General features: G+C 50.3%; 4 protein-coding genes across 15 annotated transcripts in view; all 4 read left to right on the forward strand.

Annotated features, from left to right (window-relative positions):
• The first annotated feature begins 6 nt into the window (after positions 1-6).
• On the forward strand, positions 7-4,858 carry LOC131213954 (smoothelin-like protein 1). 2 transcript variants are annotated; one of them, XM_058208204.1, is made up of 6 exons: positions 7-138; positions 1,725-1,802; positions 1,865-1,973; positions 3,163-3,313; positions 4,438-4,589; positions 4,661-4,858. In XM_058208204.1, exons 1-6 carry the CDS (start codon positions 15-17, stop codon positions 4,782-4,784), a joined length of 738 nt encoding a protein of 245 aa, XP_058064187.1. In that variant the 5' UTR covers positions 7-14; the 3' UTR covers positions 4,785-4,858. The 2 variants fall into 2 exon arrangements, with proteins under 2 accessions (XP_058064187.1, XP_058064188.1); XM_058208205.1 differs by lacking the exon at positions 7-138 and adding an exon at positions 396-486.
• A 3,302-nt stretch (positions 4,859-8,160) lies between these two features.
• On the forward strand, positions 8,161-10,065 carry LOC131213243 (uncharacterized). Its single transcript, XM_058207250.1, has 2 exons — positions 8,161-8,850; positions 8,937-10,065. Exons 1-2 carry the CDS (start codon positions 8,243-8,245, stop codon positions 10,030-10,032), a joined length of 1,704 nt encoding a protein of 567 aa, XP_058063233.1. The 5' UTR covers positions 8,161-8,242; the 3' UTR covers positions 10,033-10,065.
• Positions 10,066-10,344: 279 nt separating this feature from the next.
• LOC131213318 (tetraspanin-31) lies at positions 10,345-13,985 on the forward strand. 4 transcript variants are annotated; one of them, XR_009156956.1, is made up of 5 exons: positions 10,345-10,475; positions 10,593-10,760; positions 10,880-11,236; positions 12,473-12,946; positions 13,032-13,985. XR_009156956.1 is itself a non-coding variant. In XM_058207337.1 (5 exons), exons 1-4 carry the CDS (start codon positions 10,416-10,418, stop codon positions 11,739-11,741), a joined length of 660 nt encoding a protein of 219 aa, XP_058063320.1. In that variant the 5' UTR covers positions 10,345-10,415; the 3' UTR covers positions 12,473-13,985. The 4 variants fall into 4 exon arrangements, 2 of the variants coding, with proteins under 2 accessions (XP_058063320.1, XP_058063319.1); XR_009156957.1 differs by lacking the exon at positions 13,032-13,985 and adding an exon at positions 11,667-11,823 and having other exon boundaries at positions 12,473-12,549; XM_058207337.1 differs by adding an exon at positions 11,667-11,741 and having other exon boundaries at positions 12,473-13,985.
• Positions 13,986-15,789: 1,804 nt separating this feature from the next.
• LOC131213181 (uridine phosphorylase 1) overlaps positions 15,790-19,478 on the forward strand; it is a 10,295-nt gene continuing 6,606 nt past the window's right edge. For 4 of the 8 annotated variants that reach the window (XM_058207171.1, XM_058207166.1, XM_058207167.1 and 1 more), the window contains exon 1: positions 19,264-19,448. Coding sequence is in view for 1 of the 8 variants with exons in the window: in XM_058207172.1 (XP_058063155.1) it covers positions 18,046-18,095 (50 nt within the window). In the remaining 7 variants the exon portion in view is untranslated. Of the gene's footprint in view, positions 15,882-17,853; positions 18,096-19,257; positions 19,449-19,478 lie in introns of those variants that run through there. The other 4 variants (XM_058207172.1, XM_058207169.1, XM_058207170.1 and 1 more) reach the window with 4 other exon arrangements.

The following is a 19,478-nucleotide window of genomic DNA, read 5'->3' on the forward strand; positions in this document are numbered from 1 at the left end:
TGGTGGTGTTGGTGATGGTGGTAGTTGTAGTAGTCAGAGCAGCAGCAGCGGTGTGTGTCACAGCCAATCTGTGTGCGGCCAAGCATTCCATTTGTGCATCCTTCGCGCATCCTCGGGCCACGCTCTCGGATCGTGCAGGTGTGTGTCTGTGTCTTTGTCTGCGTATGTGTGCATATGCCCGGGAGAAAAAAAAGCGGCGTGCGCGCATTTTTTCTCCGATCGTTCCTTTTTGGTGGTCCCCGTCTGGCTGCGTCAGTCTACTAGCCCCCGGCCGTTACTCCTCCGCCGTTCTCTACGCTCCGCTCAGTATCGTCGGAGATCACCTCACGCTCACCTTTGTGTCAGCCAGCCAGAGCCATCCGGAGAGCACACAGCCACACACACGATCCATCCAGTCCCTCCACCAGGCACATCGACTAGGAGCAGCAGCAGCAGCAGCAGTAGCAGCAGTAGCCGCCGTGTCCGTGCGGTGTGCGTGGTCACTTCGTGAGTTTCGAATCCCGCATTTGCTGTGCTCGCTCTCTCTCTCTCTCTCCCTTGACCCCTCGCTGTCGCTCTCTTGATACCCCTTCCTGAGCCCACTCCTCCACCGGCAGCGTGTTTTTCGCCACTCCGTTGTATCGCTGACGTGTGTGTCTCCCCGTGTGTTGTTGTTTGTGCTGCGCGTATATGTGTGTGTGTTTGGGGCTATTTTCGCTTACGCGTGCCCCCCCGGTTTGCCTGCACCGTGTCCCGGCTGCATGTGCCTATACATGTGCATGAGTGTGTGCGTCCGTCAGTCTAGCGCCTTGTCTCTTCACCTCTTCATCTTTCACCACCAGGGCTTCATGTTGAGGCCCACAGAGCCCATCACTAGCTGCGCAGGAGCCTGAGAGACTCTGAACGCCTCCTCACCTCGCCAAACCGTGTCCCGTTGTTCGTCACCACTCTGTGCTGCCTACATACACACCACATCTATAAATATATTGTTGTTTTTTTAGTTTCCAGTTTTCAGTCTCTTACTTATGTTGTACCGATCGTTCCTTTGTCTCGTTTGTTTTAGTTACCTATTCATATGATTTAGGTTTTATTTTTTAAGTTTATTTTCATCATTTCTCACGTCCAGCCCTGGTGCCGGTACTTGTTTATATTTACTTATTTACTCATTTACTTATTTCGTTGTAGCGGCTATTCTTATGATTTGTTTGTTTTATTTTACTTTTATTAGATACTCTTTGTTTCGTATGCGTTCACTCTGTAGGCTTTTACGTTACTTTGCGTTGTTTATTTGACTTTTGTGTTTGACTACTTTGGAGCTCCTTTCTTAGGTTATAACCTTTTTGTTTTTGGTAATCTCAACTCCTTGTCATAATGTTACCATTCGTACAGGGTTTTTGTTTTGTTATTTTTTTTGGTTTGGTTTGTACTTTGTTTTTCTTGGTTTGCTTTTCCGTTTTCCTTCCTTTCACTTTGTTGTTTTCACGTTTTATTTTGTGCACTCTCATGCTCTCAAATAGTTTCATGATTTTATGATTTTTTTTATGTTCGGCACCTGTCGTTTGGTATGACATTTAAGTTAAACCCCGCCCCGATATCCCGTGTCTCATGCTACACGCTTACTACTACGCCCGGCCGGCACTCAACCCCTGCCGTGCCGGGGCGTGCTCAGCACATCCATGCGCAAAGCTAACCTTTTGGGGTTCTCTGTTGTTTTTCTTTTCATTCGTTCGCTCGCTCGCTCGCAGCAGTTCAGCAGACCACGCGTACCGTCGCATCCAAGATGGAGTCCCAGGATGGCGCCACCGTGACCACGCGCACAACCGGTAAGCAGCCGTTGCCGTTGCAGCGCATGCCTTTCCTTTCTCAACTCTACTCTCGATTTCAGTCACTACCAAAACGGTTGCATCCGCGGGTACCCCGAAGCCCATGTCACCGTTCGCCAAGTTCCGGCAGCTCGATAAGCAGAACTCCGTCTCGTCGCAGTCGCCACCCAAGTAAGTTAGCCGGTTCTTGCGTTAGCCGCAATGCCCAAGGACAGGGCCACAGGGCCAGGGTTCAAAGGCTGAGACCTGAGATGAAGCCCGAGATTCGATAGCCAAAGTGTGTAGAGGTATTTCCGATACGGTTAGTTTAGAGTAGAACCCTAGTAGCTAGTAACCAGTAGAAAGCACGAGAGAGGAAGAGAGAAAGAGAACGAGAGAGGTAGAGAGGTAAAGAGTTAAAGAGGTAGAGATAGAGGTAGAGACGGGCCCGTGTGTCCCCAGGACAGGAGTGACTAACCCAGGAGAAAGGAGAGCTACACGTAACCAACCTCTAACCACTAGCCGCTATTGGCACCACAAGTAGCATCCTCTCAGTAACAACATTTCGCCAAGTAACACAACTCGTTCGGGAACTCTTTCGTGTTGTTCGAGACCCCAAAATTTCCGCCCAACTTCAACGCCGTGCACGTGCAGAGATCCAGCGGAAGCCATTGCCATACATCGTCTAAAGATCCCAGGACGACGAGTTGCTCTCAGGATGCGGTAGTTCTAGGTTTACCAGGGGCCCCAAATTCTAGTCATAGTAGCTAGGCAATCCATTCTCTCGGGGAGGGATACCTGCACAAGAGGTACTCGCGTCGATTGCGCCGTCGGGTTCCGAGACAGCGCCGCCACATTGGGGGTCGATTGACTTTTCTAATCTTCTTTCTTTGTTTACTCACTTTTGTAATGTCTTCTTTTCTTTTTCCTTCTCTTACTTCTCTTTCTTTTCTTTCTTTTTCTCGCTCGTCTCGTTACACACATACCCACCCACACACCCGTTTCCTACACTTACACAACGATCAAACTATATCTCGGTGTGTTGGTGTGTTTCGCTATTTTCTTTTCCTCCTGGTTGGTTTTTTGGACAAACAAACGTCTTCGCTACAAAACCCCCTCAAACCAAACGCGCACCACCTTTCCACTACCTCCCCCCATGCCCTATCTGGTGCTGCCCTGCTTCCCTGTGTTAATCCTGTTTCTACTCACTTTTGTATCCCCTTCCAAATTTGTGCTAACTCTTGCTGTGCTGGACGTTCGAATTGCCGATAATGCCCCCAAATGCGCCCCGTTCGCCCCACAAACTGTTCTGGCTTGGTCTGGATCCGCAACATCCTGCCGCATCCCACTCCCGTGCCCTCCACCCCCTCCGTGAAAATAGCTCCCCGAAAACACCTACTACTCCAACCACACCGTCTGCCGCGATGATGGGGCCAATGTTTAAGTTTACCGATCCGGCACTGAACCGTCGCGCCGCTACTGTTAAGGATCAGTTGTTGCAGTGGTGCCAGATGAAGACTAAGGAATACGAGGTACAGCCCACATTTTCATATGCCTCCCCTATATCCTCTGACACATTGTGAAATAATACAAAACCAAAAAGAAAAAAGAAACCAAAGGACTTTTCTCTCTCTCTCTCTCTCTCTCTCTCTGTCTTTCTTTCGCTCTCTCTCGCTCTCTGTCTCCATTTCCTGCTTGTTTGCGCCACACGCCCCTCCGCCCCGTGTTGGGGCCTTCCTTTTCCGTACATCTCCCTTTCTGTATTTTCCCTCCTCTCTCTTTTTCTTGTTTCTTTTTTTGGTTGCGATTTTTGCTATTCTCTTCTCGTGCCTATTTGTGCGTGAGTGTGTGCAGGTTGAAGTTTAATCCGAAGCGCGTTATTTTGCCTTGTGTTTTATCGCTTTTGTCGTTCTGGTTTGACGTTTTTCTGGTTTTTTGGTTTTTCCCCAGTTCTCTGATTGTTTCTCTGTTTTGTGCATTCTGTTCCTGGGCTCGTTTCAAATCTCTTTGTTTTCTTTTTTGGTTTGTTTCTTGTGGCTGGATTGATGTACCTACGTTCCCTTTTCGAAATTCCTCGTGGTTTTTTTTATTTCTATCGTATCATTTTGTTTTGATTTGTTTTGTTTGCCTGATGAACCGAATCATCTGAAACGTAATACTGAACATACTGTTTGACAGATGTTACCGTAAACTGTTCGTACATGAAAGACCTGCTAGCTGCCTGGAGCGATTGACGCAAACTGGTCAACTGGTTGACTTCCAAACGTCGTGCGTGCTGAATGATCGCCGTTCGTCGAGCTTGCCTTATAGTGGCCACATCTGTATATACCACCTCGCCCACTCCCCTCCTCAGACGTATACTTAGTGCATACACCCACGTCTGTCGTTTCCTCCTGACTGCTACTAACCATCGGCACGGGAGCAATGGCCACTGTGTGTGGTAGTTACTAACGATTGGTGGTAATGCTCTAGCCCGCTAACAACGTTTTGTTTGAACTCTGATGCGAATGGCCTAAACACACGATAGTTATTAGTCGGCTGTGCGGGAATGGCTCCCCGGAAGTCCAGAAGTCAGTTTGCCACAACCCTAGAGCGAGACTACTACATCGCCGCCATGGTTTCCGTTTTTCTTTTACACTACATCTCGCCCCTACAGAACGTTAAGATAGACAACTTCTCCACCAGCTGGTCAGATGGAATGGCATTCTGTGCACTGATTCACCATTTCCTGCCAGATGCTTTTGACTTTAGCAAACTAACACCGCAACAACGACGCCATAATTTTACACTCGCCTTCCGAGTGGCTGAGTAAGTACTCCACCGGTTCCAGTGGTGCCGATCGGCTAAACGCCAATTAACTCTGTCTCTTTTATCAACAGTGAAAAAGCCGGGATCGCGCCCCTGTTGGATGTTGACGATATGGTTGCCATGCGAAAGCCTGACTGGAAGTGTGTCTTCACTTACATACAGTCGATCTATCGGCGATTTAAAAATGAGGACTAGTAACGATGGACCCCGACAGAGTGAGAGAGAATGCTGGAGGATGAAAACATTGCGGACCATGACGAGCCCCACATAACGCCGTTGTAATGTAAAGTGTTTTTGTTTGTTTTTTTTTACGCAACCTGAATCAGACCACTGTCCTTTTCACACTACGAACGAATGAAGATTCCATCTGAGTGGTTGAACACACCTCGAAGAGGTTTTTCCCATCCTAAACCAGGCCCGCGGTGGTCCGTTCGAGGCCCCGGCGCCGGCCCCCCCCAGTTGTTGATTTATTTTTGTGATGAGTTAATTTTTATGCGCGCCATTTTTTACCACATTATTCGCGAACCTAGTATGAGTATGTCAACACTTCATATATTTTAGCGAGTAGCACTATCTGATGCATAAAAAAACCGAGGGTCCACTTCTATCGTAGCACGTGCTTCACCGGCAGTAGTAGCAGTAGACGGAGCGAAACTAATCACCACCAGCACAAAAAAGGCGGCACACATTCACAAACCGATCGCCCATCAGAACCTTAGCTTATTTTTTTCTTCCGTCGAGTAGAAAAAAACTAATGATTGGTTGGTTGGGTCGGTTGTTTCGGTAGTGTCTGTGTGTATGTGGACTTACTCAAGAACATATGCGCCCACGCCCAAGAGCCCATTCAGGCCTTAAGCTACTATTAAGCTGCCGCTTGAAGTGTGCCATCGCTTGCAATTTATCCCTTACTACTACCACGCTGAGGCGACGAGGACGACAATGAACGGATTTTATAAATAATCATCGCTTAGGACACTCCCGCGATTGGGAGAGATATTCTACAGAGCAAGAGAGAATGAACAGGCGAGGGAGTAACACTAAATGATAATCCTTTGATGTAAGTGGTCTCAAAGCAAGCAAGTGGACATAACGGTGAAACGGAGAGAGAGAGAGAAAGAGAGAGAGATAAGGACGAGCGATATGGCCTGAGGTGATAGAATCGAAGAATCGAAGGACCACAGCGATAACGGGCGAGCTCAAACAAATGCAGGTACCACACCGCTCGCAGCACCGTGCCGTTGGGGGCCGAACCGAACATCCTGCACCGACTGAGTGCTGTGCTGAGCTGTGTGTGCTGAGCTGTTCTGGGCAGTTACAGACTATTGGTGATCCGGGTTGTAACCGAACAATTTGAAGCATTACTAAAATCACCAATTCGAATAACAGCTCCCTGTGCTGATCGGAACCGGAACCTGAGAGCGAGAGGACGAGAGAGGGAGAGAAAGTGATACCGGGACCGGCCTTTGCCGGTGCATCAGGCAACAAAATAATTTATTCGAGTCACTCCTGATACGAGACAAAACTAACGGGAAGAAAGTGCATCCTGGAGGCTGGCCTGATCCTGTCCAATCAATCTTTTTTGTACTACCTTTTTATACATTGTTTTGTGTTTGTTTATTTAATATTATTATTACAATATCGATCGAACGATCTATTATCAATTACCGCGCTGTTGCTTACTTACTTGCCTCGTACAGTTAATATACCTATAACCGCAAGCGCATTCAGGCATTGCGGCACAGAGCGGCGATGTTCAGTTTTTTAGACTATATAAACGTTCAGCTTTTACGCGTGTAACCGAGCCGAGCCCTCAGTAGCCCTTAGTAGTACTCTACCGGAAAGGGGACTAGCGCGCTATGTTTGCGGTCACAAACCACGCTGCTTGTCACCCGAAGGAAGATCTATCTGGGTGGCGAAAACAGAGGAAAAGCACCCGCCTACACACTGACGTACGTTAAGAAAGTTAAAGAAATATAAACTAAATTTAGAACAGCAATCCGTGCCTATTTTCTCACTTACCTTGCCGGAGCTTCCGTAGACATTGCGCGCGTTCCTGGCTTGTCGGTGGAATCGCTCCTCCGCTCCTAAAATCAAATGAAACTATTGATGGGCAAGGCGTTTGATGCAAGCTTTGGCGATAAAACGACCAGAATGGGATAAAAGACATAATAAACTGATTTTTCAACATGACACCGATCACCCATCGCCGAACCGGTCAAAACCTATTTCGAAAACCCATTTGGCTGCAACCAGCCTAGCCAGCCGATCATTTTCAATGTTAACACTCGCGTACCTATGATCATCATTCGCTCCTGCTCCTTGCCGTTTATGGCAGGCCTGCCAAGGTAGTGCCATCATGAACTTGGTTTTCGTTGTCGCTGTCATCGTCAGAGCCCCAACACGTACGGAAGCGCTGGAGCATGTACGGAAGCGAATCCGGCCAGCGAGGCAAACCAACGTGTACGCGAACGCAAGGTCCCCAATCCGACTGCCCAGCGTCGCCCATGTTGCTAGGTCACGTTCGCTTGCGGCCAGATAATTATCGTTTATTGCGCGTCTCATCTTGTAGCACACAGCATATCGTAACCCTTCCGAGATTATGCACTGGTTAATGAGAGCTGATAGCGCTGGAACACTCTGTTGCCGCAGTGCTGTTTTTATCTGCCTTACTACGCATCATCTGTATCTGCCTGAACTGAAAATTTGCGCTGTCATGCAGTGGAGAGCAAAGGGCAATCAAACATAGTGATCTGCATCATCTGACAGTGCCGGTACATGGTACTTTAGCTGTTTTTGCAAATCAGGTTTCTTCAAGGCTAATTATGTCAAATTAATTGGGATCTCCCAGTCGCTCGGAGCAGCAATCAATCCCTTGTCTCAATTAGTGGCTGGCGCGCCCCTTTATGATCGATAGTCTCAATATCTGGATTTGTTTTCATCACTATGACGATGAGTTATCGATGGGGATGCATTTTGCGGTTGCAGCGTAAAATCCTCACCAACAAGATGTTTTCCTTAGATAGAAGAAATATTTCGTTCGTCATTCGTTGGCCGTCGCCTTGCGATCCAATACGCCTCAGAACAGAGTTGATGACCCTGTGCTGTGTGCTGTTCCACCAACAACACGATATGCTCTGCTTCGAGCATCTCTCTACGTCCAATTTCTACGATTTATGCGTCACCCTAGTTCCAATCAATCTTCGTTACGGTACAGGAAGTTCCAGTATCGCTTATCATCCGGCCAACAGGTTCCGTAGCCCTTTGTCTCCAGCTCCCATTCGCCCATTGGTACGCGGATGATGCTACGCTGGGTTGATGCTCGGAAATCTCCTGCCCGGACGGGACGGATGACTGGACGGGCTAAGAGATGAGATAAGCACACCAAACAAGCAGCGGCTAGCTCTGCGTCAGTCAGGCAACCACTTATCTGCCCCTTTTTGGGAGCGCGTCTTCCTCGTCCGCCGCCGACATGGTTGGCTGGTGGCAGGGGAACGGAAACGCCCGCTTAGCCTGGGTAATTATCTCCTACTTAAGTGGTACGCAAAGCCGCGAGCCACTAACTGCGAGCTCGTGCGCCTGCGCTCTGCTCAGTGTGCCAGTGATCGGTGCCTCAGGTGGTAGTGCGTTGAGCAGCTCTCCAGAACTTATCCTCCATGGCGTCGCGAGTGAGTGAGTCGGAGCCCGCCAAAGTGCCGCGCGGGCGCACCTGCTTCTACGACCCGGACACGAGAGTGTGGTCCGGGCTGCGTCGAGCACCCCGCCACGATGTCGGCCAAAGCCTCGGCCAGCTGATGCTGAGCGCGCTGCGGCGTTGCGATGCCGGGCACGTGACGCAGATCGGCGACACGGGCCCAGTTACGTGCGGTGAGATGTACGAGCGGGCAGTGCGCGTCGCCCAGTGGCTGGCCGGGCGCGGCTACGGCGAGGGCACGATGGCAGCCCTCGCGTCCCGCAACGGTGACCACGTAGCGCCCGTTATGTTTGCCTGTTTCGCGCTCGGCATCACGGTTAACACACTCGACGCCGCGTTCGACACCGGCGACTTCGCGCACATGTTCGGCATCACGCGCCCGGTGTTGCTGTTCTGTGAGCAGGACCTCCTGGCCACCGTGCTGGCCGCGGCGGCCCAGGCCGGCATCGAGCCGCGGATCGTACTGTTTGGGAGCGCCGAGCACCAGGAAGCGGCCGCTGACGCCGCTACCGCGGGCCACTTGCGCATCGAGGAGCTACTGCAGCCGTCCGGACGGGAGCACCTTTTCGTGTAAGCGCCCATTCCGGATGGCGGGGTAATCCGTCGCAGAACGCCCGGCACTAATCCCGGGTCTTACTTCCAATCAACCCGCACAGGCCACCGACACTGAGCGATCCGGCGAAGCAGCTGGCGGTGATCCTGTGCTCGTCCGGGACGACCGGACCCTCGAAGGGTGTGAGCTACACGCACGCGTTCTGTGTCGCCAACCTACCGACGCTCTGGCGGACGAGCGCCGACGACCGGCTGCTGGCGTTCAGCTCCCTTTACTGGCTGTCCGGGTTCGCCACGCTCATCATCGGCACCGCCAACATGGCGACCCGCATCATAACGCGCCGGCCGTTCAGCAGCGAGTACGCGCTGGACTTACTGGAGCGCCACCGGGTCACGGTGGCCTTTTTCCCGCCGTTCCACGCCAACCTGCTGGTCAGCGACCCGCGAGCGCCAGCGGTCGACGTGAGCGCCGTGCACACGCTGCTGTGCGGCGGTGCCCGTGTCAGCTCCGACCTGTACCGCCGGCTCCAAAGCTGGCTGCCGCGCACCACCGACATCCAGGTCGGGTACGGTATGTCCGAGGCGAGTCTGATTGCGCTGACCGACCGGGAAGTCCCATACCGGGACGGTACCGTCGGGACGCCGCAGCCCCTCACCGAGGTGAAGATTGTCGACACCGAGACAGGGCGGGCGTTGGAGCTGGGCGAGCCCGGCGAGGTAATGCTGCGCGTCCAGTACTCGTTCGCCGGGTACTACAACAATCCGGAGGCGACCGCCGCCACCGTTACCAGCGACGGCTGGATCAGTACCGGCGATATCGGCCACTTCGACCAGGACGGGCTGCTCTATATCGTGGACCGGCGCAAGGACATCATCAAGTACGCCAACTATCAGATCCTACCGGCGGAACTGGAAACGCACATCAAGCTGCTGCCGGGCGTGCTGGAGTGCTGCGTGGTTGGCATCCCGGCACCGGGCAGCGATCTGCCCGCGGCCGTCATCATCCGGTCGCCCGGTGCCACCCTCGACGAGGCGACCGTTCACGAATTTATGCAGGCCCGGGTCGCGGACTACAAGCGGCTGCGCGGGGGCATCTACTTCTTCGACACGCTGCCCCTCACGCCGTCCGGTAAGGTGATGCGCCGGAAGTGCATCGAACAGATTCTCGCCATCCGGGGCGAGCCATTGTGCCCGGAATGAACCCTTCGAAAGCGCAATGATGGTCACTGAAAGTAAAGCACAAAATAAAAACACATCAACATTGGTTACAACGTGCGTGATTTGATACAACCGTGTTTTGAATTTGTTTTCGCTGGTCGCTGACGTTTATGGCCGTGGTTCGAAGCGCTCATAATGGATGGAAATATTTCAAGCGAGGTCTGTATATGCGATGGTACGCATATTTGCACAAATCGAGGGTTGCGTCAATCGGTTGACGACGCATCGCTGTCACAGCACCTGTATCTACCTTGCAGCGCAGAGCTGTCACAGCCCCCGCAATTACACCTTTACACCGCACAGCACCGTGCAGCAGTCGGGAGAAAAGCGTTGCAAAATAAATAGATCTAGTCCTTGTCGTAACAATGTGCGGAGGTTTTACCTGCTCCAAGAACGCACTGATTGCGTTGAACATCCTCTACGTGGTAAGTGTTCGACGGTTTTCCCGTCTCCGGTTTGCGGTATGCGGTTTCTATCAACTTCTTTTTCCTCCGACGGAGAGTGACGATATTAGTAACAAAGTTTTTTTTTCGCTACGACAGTTGTTTGGCTTCCTGCTGATCGGAGTCGGTGTGTACAGTCGGGCAGCATCGATCGTCACCAATCTGCCAATCATCGGCGGTATCCTGGTATGCGGCGTCATACTGATCCTAATTTCCGTGCTCGGGCTAATTGGCGCTAACAAGCACCATCAGGTCATGCTGTTCTTCGTAAGTATAGTGGTTCCGCGCATGAGCAACATCATTTTCATGTTGAGTAACGTGGGTGTTTGTTTTTGGCCTCTCTCCCCACAAACCTATTCGCTGCGTCCTTTTTTTGTCCTTTGCAGTACATGATCATACTGTTCCTGTTGTTCTTGGTTCAGTTTTCGATCGCGTGCAGCTGCCTGGCCGTCAGCTCGGATCGACAGCAGCAGTTCGCCAAGCAAGGTTGGTCGTTGGCGCCGATCGAACTCAAGAAAGAAGTCCAAGATAAGTTTCTCTGCTGCGGTTTCAACGCATCCACACCGTTGCACGGCGACGACGATGGGTCACATCCGTCCTGTCAGCAGGTGAACCAGGTGTGCTGCCCCGCAATCGGTCCCACGGACTGCCAGTGTCCGCCGTGCAGTGTGAAGCTCGAGAACAACATCGACTATGCGTTCCGCCTGACCGGTAGCATTGGATTATTCTTCAGCTTCACTGAGGTGAGTGTTTTGTTTTCCTTTCCCTCAAATGATTTGCGTTTGGTGCGGTACATTGTCGAAGCGGCCTGGACGGCCGGTCTACCGTATCGGGCTTATCATCTACCATATGCTCAAGAAGTAATTATGCGGCCAGTTGCGTTCGAAAGAGCGACCAGCCGTTTCAAACACTTTCAGCTTTAGCAGTTTCTTTTCTTTTACACTTTGTTCTTGTCTCTTCAACTTTATGTCTTTTTGTAAATTTGCCTACATGCTGGCATGGATTGTTTGGGGCTTGTGGAACGATTACAACATACCCGGTGTGCACACAATACATGGCTGCAATTGTGACCTGAAATCGAACTCTTATTTTACGGGAGCACCACCACCCTCTGAAAAAACACATCATATCGGACGGTATCTTTTGACATTTAAATCGTACCCATAACCATAGTTTGCTGGTGTTTGGCTTACCGTGAAATACCGCAACCAAAAGGACCCCCGCTGTAACCCGAGCGCGTTCCTCTAGGTTGGTTATCTCTACAATGTCTTCGTTCGATTCTCTCTGCCTGGATCGTGGTGTTATCGGCTAGACCGCCAACCGACATTCAGTTAAGATTTGTTCATGCTTCCCGGACCGTCACGGCCGTGTGTCAGTACCGTAGATGTATTGCTGATAGTTATGTTCATGAACAATTCTTCTATTTTGTTGGTAATCTAATTATGCTTGATTGCAATGTTTGGTCCTTGTCAACCTACACTCTCTTTCGATGTGTGCCTCTTTGTGTTGAGCTGTGGCAAACTTCAACTAAACGCAACGCTATCAAGTTTTCTGCACAAAATGTCGTTGTTTGTGATGTGGAGCTATGTATTATGTGTCACATATCTGCCTCATAGCTCTGGTATTGTAGTGTGCTAAAACACCGCAGTCAACCTTGGTTTCAGTTTGATGAAAATCTATCATACCGTTTTGTTTCTGCCTTGATTTGTGTCAAGCTTTCCAGTATTCACAGTAACATTTCTTTTTTTTTTTTACTAAACGCCATGTCACCGAACTCTGTATCGCATGAATGCTTCTTGATGTGTTATATTAGCTGGTACTCTGAATATTAGTTCTACCATGTCCCTGTCGGCTTCACTGTAGTCATGTGTCGTGTTTAGCTAAACGTTTATAGTTTTAAGGGGGATTCACACTGTTTGCACCACCGGGTCTGCAAGCCCTTGATTAACGATCATATTAACGTTTTCACCCTCCCACAGATCATCGCTATTTTCCTGACGCGCCACTATCGCAACTTGCAGGATCCTGATCACCTTCCGGCACGGGCCATTTTTCCACACAGTAACTACGTTTATTGAATCGCAAAATGCAAATTGCGCGACAAAATGACCGAAGCGTGGTTAAGATGGCAATGTCAAACGCGCTGAGGATTGTGATAGGCCAACGAGATCATTTCTGCAGCATCAACGACTCTCTAATCATCACTCTGTGATGCATTGTGCTGTGTGTGTGTGTGTGAGAGAGAGAGAGTGTGGCTGCGTAATCATGTTTTCCAAAGATTTTTTGAAGGGGTCCGGCCAAACGACTTCCCTCCTAGACCGGATGCAATTAGATGCTGTCGAACTTACGGCCCAGTCCAACAATCTCACTTATGTTCGTGACAGACCCATGGCAGCATTTCTTTTTCCCTCTTAAAGAACGGGTTGGATCGGGATTTACTATGGTAGCATATGGTAGGCATTATTATTACGACGCCGCATTGGCTTTCTTTTCATGGAGTGCAATCAGTGACTGTTATAGTTTTTTGTTTTTTTTTAGCCAATTGTGTATCGATGTGATCTATTATATTATCAGTTTTAAAAATAGCGTATGTAGATCTTACAAGGATATAAAAACCACCAGGTCAAGTAAACACAGTAAATTTTCTAAAACTAAACGAGATAAACATCGATGAGCTGTGGTACAGTATCAAGCAGTCGAAACATTTCATAAACAGATTGCGGTACAGAGCTGATTTTAGTTAATTTTTCTCTGCCAATTATTTTAGTCTATATGGAACGTGCGTGTCACATATCGTATAGTGTGTAAACTAAAGGCTGGACACAGTTATTCATCGTAGACATCGCATCAGTGTTACTATATACTCGCAAAGTGGTAGCACTGTGGTGGTGGTTGCATAATGTGTGTATCTCCATTTCTTGTCAATACCAGCCCATTTTAGGAAGTTCTAATGCTCACTGGTTTAGCTCAATGATAGCGTATCAACTGGCTCAATATATCTATCGAATTAGAACGACTTTCACGACTCTGTGCAATAGGGTCGATGTGCGTGAGGGCACAAGTAGAAGCAAAACAATCTCTAAAGCAGTAGCTCGATCTAATTGATGTTCGTGAAATCAATGTTTCGTCACCATCCAGAATGTGACGCTTTCCACTACTTAAGAAGATCTAACTTGAATTGAATACTCCAACGCGCTCCAAATAATTTTATCGTAATTCGCGCTTTCGTTTGAAATGGATCTTACGAGCAGTGTTAATAATCCAACCAACATCACATTACCTATTAGTGGCATGTGCAATTTTGTTTGACTTTTTTTTTCTCACAACACAATATCTTTTATTTTTCCTATATATTTTGCTTTGCTCGGCTTAGTCACGGTTTAGATAGAAAAAAGAAACTGCACTGTTGAAAGTCCTCACTCCGCAATACTCCACTTAATATGTGACTATAAGGCGCGTTAAGACAAGCTATGAAAGAGTCTGAAATACATATTTCTTTTTGTAATTATTATGCTCAATCCTGCGGTGGAATTAGGAAAGAAAACCGATTTATGACGTCAGCACGGTACGAGATGCATTTTTTTGCAATTCAGTAATATATAATAAGATTAACAACATAACACTACTTGTACTGTGAGGCTAACGATGCGAAAAAAGTCCTATCGCCTTCAAGGTGGTAAACAACAGGCCTTGGCTTGGCCGTCTGGTTTTCTTCTTAACTTCCCAAAGTAACACGACGGGGGTTATTAAACGTCCAATGGCAAACAGTGACTTCAGCTGACCCATAACAAGCACACACAAAAATTATTACACAATTCCCCTGATTTATGAATCGTCGGCCGGCGGCATGAAGTCCGCGCAAACAACCATGAGGTTGAATTGTTCCGTTGGGTGTACAGTGCAGCCGCTGACAGGTTCGACCGAAAGCAGTAACTCTCGAGAAACGTCCATCGGCATTTTTGACCCTTAGCAATATGGCCAAATTATCAAACCGTGAAGGTAACTTGGTGGGAGCCGCCGCCTCTAATAATTCACCAGCAACCCCGGCTAATCGTTTCGTCGGTTAGCCGGCTGTGTCTAGTAATAGTAATCGTTTCCTCATGCGAAAGACGTCATTTCGAATCCTGACGAAGCGCGTTGATGATAACGTTGATGACGCTGTTCGTTGGTGAGTGATGATACCTTTAGTACACAGAAACGGGTCGGGATTATCATCGCCGTACTTCAGCAATAGGGCATGCAACTTCCGTTCCAAAGGTTCCAAAAGGAGATGTAGGTTTGACGGCGTTGGCGTGATTCCAATAACCTCGCCCGTCAAAATACACAATGTTACAGTAAGCAACAGAGCCTAACATTGCCGCTGTTGTAGGCCAAGGCCAGGCCGGCGGTTATAATTGCCGGAGAAGCGGAAGACTCACTTATCACGGCAGAGGTCCCAAAAGAAGAACGCAGAAGTTGACCTTATCTGTATTTCCCTATCGCCGAGTCCTATCACTCTGGTCACTCGGGGCACCCTCAGCGTCCCGGCCGTTTGTGGTGTGCACTTGGTTTCAGTTTTCACTCTTTTCGACTAGAATTTTAGAGCATGTCGGGAACGAGTCGGCGCACTGGGACTTCCCTAGCAACCATGTTGCGAACGAACGAGCAAGTGTATTTCCCCTTCCCTTGCCGTCCAGCTCCTCAGATTCAAACAAAAGGAAAGCGAGCCAGCATTGCCTCCTGCTGGAGATCTGCACCTGGTTCGACACGTGACAGAGATGGCGGAACCAGTATAAAGGACCTGTTTTCGAGCGAAATTGTAATGGCCCAAATGGCAGCGAAGTACGCTGTATTCCGTAGAGTACTCAAAATTGTACAATTCGCCGCACTCCAAATCCGACCACTCCAGACAACGTGCCAACCGAAGATTTTACGGGCCAATCGTAAAGCGTACCTCTTTATTGACCGCTCGGGTCCTCCGTCTGCTGTCACGAGGCTTATCACACCAACACCAGCCCACTTTTCCCACCAAAATCACCCATACAAGGCCCGCTTTTTTTGCTGCATTGGCTTTTTGGGGTCGTTTTCCGCTCTTCTGCTTCGTGCCGCACCCGCTTCCCTGGCAGCAGTAATACGCACCACCGCGTCACATCGGCGGCCGAGCAAGCGCGCGCAATTCTATGCGGTGCGCCCAAGTCCGGTCCCACCCCTTTCGCGTGCCATTCCCTCAATACGGTAGCCGAGTATGGCCTCCCATCCCGAAGGAGGCGGCGTATGCTTACCACACACCGGAGCCGTCCCGAGGATCTCCCGAACGTGGTCGTTTAAAAAACGCGGGTCCTGAGTCGATTCGTCGACTGTTGTGTCGTCAGTCTTCGTGGTTTCGTTACTTAGAGTAGTGGAATTCTGGTGAGTTGACGAGCGCTCTACATACCTCTGTCTGTGCTGTGCTGTGGTTTCCCGTCTCTCCGCCGTGTCAGGAAGCGTAATCCTATTATTCTGCCTGCGACTAGTTGATTAGTAGTGGCAGTGACCTTTGCGGACATGCAAAGATCCGGCCAACTGAGGTGTGTGAGGTGATGGCGGCGGAATCGTCCGGGTCCCGGATTCCGTAAAGACCGGTCTACCGGTTCGGCTCCCCATCCTGAAAACGATCTCTGGTCGCCCTCCGTTCGGTTATCCGTTGCGGCAAACATGACGACGCGACATGTGACCCAGACAGCTCGCAATATAGAAGTACTTGTAGCACAGCATTCTCTGGTTGGTTCCTCCGGTTCCGGCAAGCTTAGACTTTTGACAGACGGGAAAGCAACCAGAACAAACTAGTTTATGCTAATGACTTTCCCGTCGAATGGGCGCGTCTAGCCGCCCCTTGAAAATCGATAATCGGAATCTAACGTTACATTTGCTTTTGCGCTAAGTTCTGGTACACTTGAGAAGACGTTGTCCAGTGTGTAAAACCTTGTTGCTGTTCTCTTATTTAAAAATCAGAAATTAACCCATAGAACAACACGGGGCCAGTATATTCAAGTTCTTCTCGATTCCCGAAAATGAGAGTCGAAATCCCAACATCCCTGTCTGACCACTGGCGGTAGCCGCAGGATTCTATTTTTCCAACAACCCAACCCAAGTCTAGCCAAGTCGCAGGGCACGTTGCCTTCCGTTTCATTCCTCCCATTTTTTTTTTCTTTTCTGCAAGGCAGGCAGGGCAGGAAGCCCTGCCTGTTCGTGCTCTGTTCTTCCTTACACCGGTTAGACAGAGCAGAGCCCCCGTCTGCTTCGTTACATTTTCCCCGGAAACGGATTGATTCGGTAGCAACCTCTCACGTCCGTCACGTGAGTGTTCCGAGCGCTTGGAAGCAACGTGCAGCCACACTCCGGCTCCTGTTCTCCTCCGCCAAGCAGAGATTGCATCGCACAGGGATAAGGGGCGACTGCAAGCGCACGCGCGCCCACGGCGGACATACACAACATTCCACCACATTCACACACATGGCGCTCACACAGGCACAAAAAGCTGCCGTGTGTCCTGCCTCCAGTCGCACAGGACGAAGAACCGCGCCTGGGGGGGGCGGGCCCTGTTGGACGATTGCTGCACACTTGATGCGTGAGTTTCGTGTCCTCATACACATTCCAAGCCGAGCGCAACAGCGAGAACCCCTGACTGGTAGAATGCGTAGGAGAATGTGGAGACCAACAGACCACACGTCTACGATGGGCGACCGGCGGCCAGCGGCCATTGCTTACGTAACGCCGCGAATCGACCGATTGTTTTATGGCGCATAATTTGCATAATTGTGTTTGCGCTGGTGAACCCTTGCTACCTGCCATTGCCAGTATAATGTTCGGAACACTCTCCACGCTCCGAGTAGCCGCGATGCGGTGCGATTGCAAAATAGGTTGCTTGCAAGCAACACCGCAGAAGTGTAATGAGCGGAGACCAGCTGGAGATTCTACCATATCACCCCGAATCGCCTAACGGGGTCCGTACGTGACCACCAGAGGCTATTTCAGTACGCGCATTACAGTCAGCCAAGGAGTTCAAGGAATCGAGATGACAAACAATTTCTCTACCCTCGAACCCTGTGTCGCGCCTGGCGGCACTTACATGTTTTCTTCGTCTTCTTCGTGTACGACGGACGACCGACGCCATCGACCGGAGTGTTGAGTGATTATTTTCCTTTTTTTCAAACGAAATCGGAATGCATAAATTGCGACGCGAGCGATTAGAATGACCGTGCCATGTGCAGTTTCAGTTTGCCGTGTGGGTTATCGGCTATCAGCCTGGGTGTTATCGCCGGGCACCCGGCACACCCGTCACGGTGGACTGGAAGTCACAGCGCAGCGCATTTGTTTAACGTTCTATACCACCTTTCTACAGGGTGGTAAACACACAAGTGCATTGGTGTCACGGTGTAGGTTTGTAGAGTAAATTAGTTCAACGACAACAGCTAGCTGCCAACAAGTAGTAGCACTCTCGGCCCTTCCCCAACGATCCTTCAAGACCAGCCACCCAGCCAGCCAGCCAGCCAGTGCATTCCAACCGTCGTGCACCACCACCCCGACTACTACCATGGCGTGGAACTACCGACCATCCGTGTCCGAGGAGGAGGAACGAGACGAGTAAGTACCCCACGCGCGGGTGAAGAGGGGGTGTTTGCCATGTTTACTAACTCATTGCGTCTCACGAGAGGTTCGCTTCAAGTCAAGTCAGCCAGCTCAAATAAAACACGATGATTTTATGGACGATCCCCTGCCCGATAGTAGTCGGTTTCTGGAACAGGTTCTGCAGGTCCTCCTGTACCTCGATGGGGGGAGGCCGAAATCGGGGTGGATGTTTTGGGCAGAACAGATATTATCAGTTGACCAGATATCATCGGTGTGCGTGCAGCGTATGAAGAACGAAAACATTGCACCCACATTGCATGAAATTATTGCACTGCTTCCCCATCGCCCCCCAAAACGGGATACGTTCGATTTTACACGTACATGAAATAGGTGCCTCCGCTTAACCGTCGGTGAGGGGCAAGAATCAGATATATTCGGTTTTGCTGATACTGTTGAGTGGTCTTAGCGGTCTGCACCGGAGACAATATGTAAATCTCTCTCTCTGTTGCTCTCTGTAATGGTTCGTTTTAACGGTCCCGGGGTTATTGGTCCCGCGCCCACCGGATTGGGAATCGAAACCGGTCCCAGGATTCGAACCCCCACCATTCCTGGGACATTATTTTAAAGTGGCAAACGGTGCCGGTGCCGTCGCCGACCCTGATCGTCAACTGCTATCCTGGGCCGTTTCGCGATGGTGAGGAAGGCCGCGGGTTTCGATCCGGCTCTCCGGTATTCCGGGTTCCGGGTGGCACTCTTCTGCTGTCTGAAACGCATCATAATTCCATCAAGCAGCCGCTGATGCACAGGTTTTCCCGGGTCCCGGCCCTATCGTGTGGGGCACGTGTCCCATCCGGTCCGCTGCTTGCGTAACAAAGAGCTTCCGCCTTTTTCTACCAATATTTGTGATTCGCGATTTGTGGGCGTTGGTGTAGAGTTCCACGGCACACCATCATCCCCAACCTCGCAGCTAGCGGGGTCTCTTCTAGGCCGGCTATCGCGACGATCTTTTGCAGCAAGGCAATACATCCTAACACGGAGTAACACCACCACCACCACCAGCAGCGAACTCGGTGTCGATGGTGTCGGGCATGGAGTGCCTTTGTGACAAAGGGCGGCGGCGGCGCCATCCGGCGATTATAAAAGCGTTTGCCTTGACGCCGGCGATCACCAGTTGGTTGGAAGAGGCGTTTCAGTGAGGAAGCATCCGCTTTCGAGGGAAGCCGCCGCAACAGCAACAGCAGCAGCCAACAACCGGCGGCGAACCGGCTCTTTCTATAAACCCTCGTAAACACGACGACAGCAGCAGCACGTCACTCCCCGATCTGTCAGCCGGGCAATCAACAACAACTCTGCTCCTTCGATCAACCTGTGCGAGCCGTGAAAAGGGCAATACCGTGA

Source organism: Anopheles bellator, chromosome X (genome assembly GCF_943735745.2).
Source record: "Anopheles bellator chromosome X, idAnoBellAS_SP24_06.2, whole genome shotgun sequence".
Lineage (NCBI taxonomy): Eukaryota > Metazoa > Arthropoda > Insecta > Diptera > Culicidae > Anopheles > Anopheles bellator.